The sequence below is a fragment of the Hibiscus syriacus genome, unplaced genomic scaffold (genome assembly GCF_006381635.1).
Source record: "Hibiscus syriacus cultivar Baekdansim isolate YM2019G1 unplaced genomic scaffold, ASM638163v2 tig00116996_pilon, whole genome shotgun sequence".
Taxonomy (NCBI): domain Eukaryota; kingdom Viridiplantae; phylum Streptophyta; class Magnoliopsida; order Malvales; family Malvaceae; genus Hibiscus; species Hibiscus syriacus.
In genome coordinates, this window is record NW_024063512.1 from 2602578 (window position 1) to 2605232 (window position 2655).

A 2655-nucleotide genomic window follows, 5' to 3' on the forward strand; every position below is an offset into this window, starting at 1 on the left:
AACATGAAGTAAACAAAAGTTATTGACAATAAACAAGCTGTAGTCTCAAAGTTTAAACCTTTAGCTGTTCAAATCAGCAATGTGAAAAGCAAATCCCACAATATATATATATATATATATATAAACCCCAACAACAGGCAACATTGAATTTCCATCCATGACTCGTAACCCAGGCTCAGGCGATTCAAACCAAATTGTAAACCAGAGAAAGATCACCTAGAATAACCAGGTGCTGGATAGCCAGTTGGAGGGTACTGAGCAGGAGGATATCCAGATGGTGGGAAACCTTGAGGCTGTTGATAAGGCTGTCCATATGCTGCTGGTGGATAGCCAGCTGCAGGAGGAATTGCTTGATCAAGGCGAGACATCTGCTGAACAGGGGGTACTGCCATTGGTTGAGGACCGAACATTCCATCTCGTTTGTCCATTTCGATCTTATGTTGTGTCTGTAGTCAAACAAAAGTTAAGAAATGGTTCAAAATAAGGATAACACAAATGCCAATTTGCATGTTTTGAAACTCTTCTTACCTGCATACATGCACAGACCCTGCAAAAGACAATAAAACCAGATCGTCAGTGTATTGTCTGTAGGCAGAATTTAGCTAGAGATAGAGAGTATACTTTACGTGCAATAGACCATATCGGCCAAACAGTTCAGTAACTGTGCTGCATCTTGAATCTCATCACTTCCAACAATCAATGCAACAATGGAAAATATACAGGCAATTTGTTGCAGGCAAAACATGAAACCCTAAACATCAAGTAGCAATATGCTTAATCAATGACCAGCAAGTGCAAATGTAATTAAGATACATTAGATGGAGAAAGGGATAGATTACAATAATGCAATTGTCACATTTTGTTGTTTGAATGTTGAATTCATCTTGCAACAGAAATCGGGTCGAAGCCACAGAGTTTCCAAAGCAGAGGAAAACCTGGAAATGCGATTGAGAATCAAACTTGAAACTGAAGCAACAAAAAAAAGCCATAGAGACTAGAGAGCATATAGACAAACTTCCTACCTCGGTGCAAAGGCAAAACTCAGGACATTTACGTTCTCCACACCTACCACTGCATGGCATATAACCAGCGCAACATGTATACCTACAACAAAAACAAACAGGGATGCTCAAGCCAAAATATCACTTCTTCAACTAGTAATCAAAGAGGGATCGAATACAGAAATTACCTTGACATGTCATTATAAAGCGCTCGTTTCCGGAGCATGTAGGATACACATGGTCCACTGCAGTGAAAGAAAAACAACAATGTATTGGTGACAAAAAATTATGATTAGAAGTTAGATGTTCTAAAACATCGAGGGAAGGAGAAAATCGTCAATTATGCACATCAATTACTAAGTAAACAGGATCAAAAGAGGTGAAGATCCAAGCCAGAGGCGGGTTTCAATTTCCGTGGTGAAAGCGCATAAACAGGGACGGACCAGAATTTAATATTAGGAGGGCAAACTTCTAAAATTCTAGGGGTCAAACTTATAAAATTTCATGGCAAAAACAAAGTATCAATAAAAATACAAAGAAAAAATCTAAAATATATAAGAATTTAAAATTTTCAAGAGCACTGGAACCATCCCTATGCATAACTCCCATCATATATCAAAGAAATCAAAATCCTAGTGGCAGGATGAGAAATTGTAGGAAAGACGTTTTAGGATCCAGTTTAGAATAGAAACACGAAAATCAGGCAGAGTCAACGGTCCAGTCACCAACGTTTCGATCGTTAAGCCCTAAACCATTACTAACGAAAAGATACCTTATTGCAGCTAACTAAACACAACAAAAGACATCAAAAGAACGAAACTCAGGAGAGTCAGAATCAAATCTACAACACCAAAAATAGGAAGATTCGGAATTACTTACCACCAAAGAGCCAAGCAGCAATCTGCAAAAAAATAAATTCATAAAAAATCAATCAAACGTAAAGCATAAAACAAAAAGCGGGAAAGATGAATTACAAGGAGTGTCTTGTTGAATGGTGTGCATAAGATCGGTGTGCCAGAGATTTCGATAGTTCTGGCGGAGCTTCATCTTGTCCAAGTGTTCTTGCGACGCCATGATCTCTGAAACCCCAAAACAATACCAGAGAAAAGACGAGAGAGAAAACTATGATAGTCAAAATGGCAGGCTTTGGCTTTTGGCTTAGTTTTAGCTTTAGCTTCTGATTTATCTTAAAAACGAAGACCGGAAAAGACTCTGATCTTTAAGGAAATAAATTTCCAATGTAGACCAGATCGAGAAGCCCAAGGAAACGGAGAATTAAAAAACGCGATTTGCCATTTTGCATCAATTGTAAGTAACCTCCATAGCTACAGCTATTACTTAGGGTAAATTGTACCGCAAGTCATTATATTATGAGTAAATCTACAATTGAGTCGTTATTTTCAAAAAATTATAATCAAGTTATTCTGTTTATCAATAGTAATAATTATATCACTTTTCCATTAAGTATTAACTTTTTATTTACAATCAAGTTACTCTATATAATACATGCTTAATAGCAAAGTGACTTGGTTGTTATAATTGAAAAATAAAGTGATTATACTGTAACCTTTTAAAACATGAATAGCCCAACTTTAAATTGACTCATAATATAATGACTTCAGGTGTAGTTTACCCTATCACTTATTATTTGTGT

At 36.6% G+C, this 2655-nt stretch overlaps 1 protein-coding gene across 1 annotated transcript; it reads right to left on the reverse strand.

Annotated features, from left to right (window-relative positions):
• LOC120193483 lies at nt 1-2177 on the reverse strand. The gene is made up of 8 exons (XM_039195968.1): nt 1976-2177; nt 1881-1902; nt 1190-1246; nt 1023-1104; nt 840-935; nt 627-751; nt 529-547; nt 1-446 (listed from the first exon to the last, which is right to left on the reverse strand). Exons 1-8 carry the CDS (start codon nt 2073-2075, stop codon nt 213-215), a joined length of 735 nt encoding a protein of 244 aa, XP_039051899.1. The 5' UTR covers nt 2076-2177; the 3' UTR covers nt 1-212.
• Nucleotides 2178-2655: the final 478 nt, after the last annotated feature.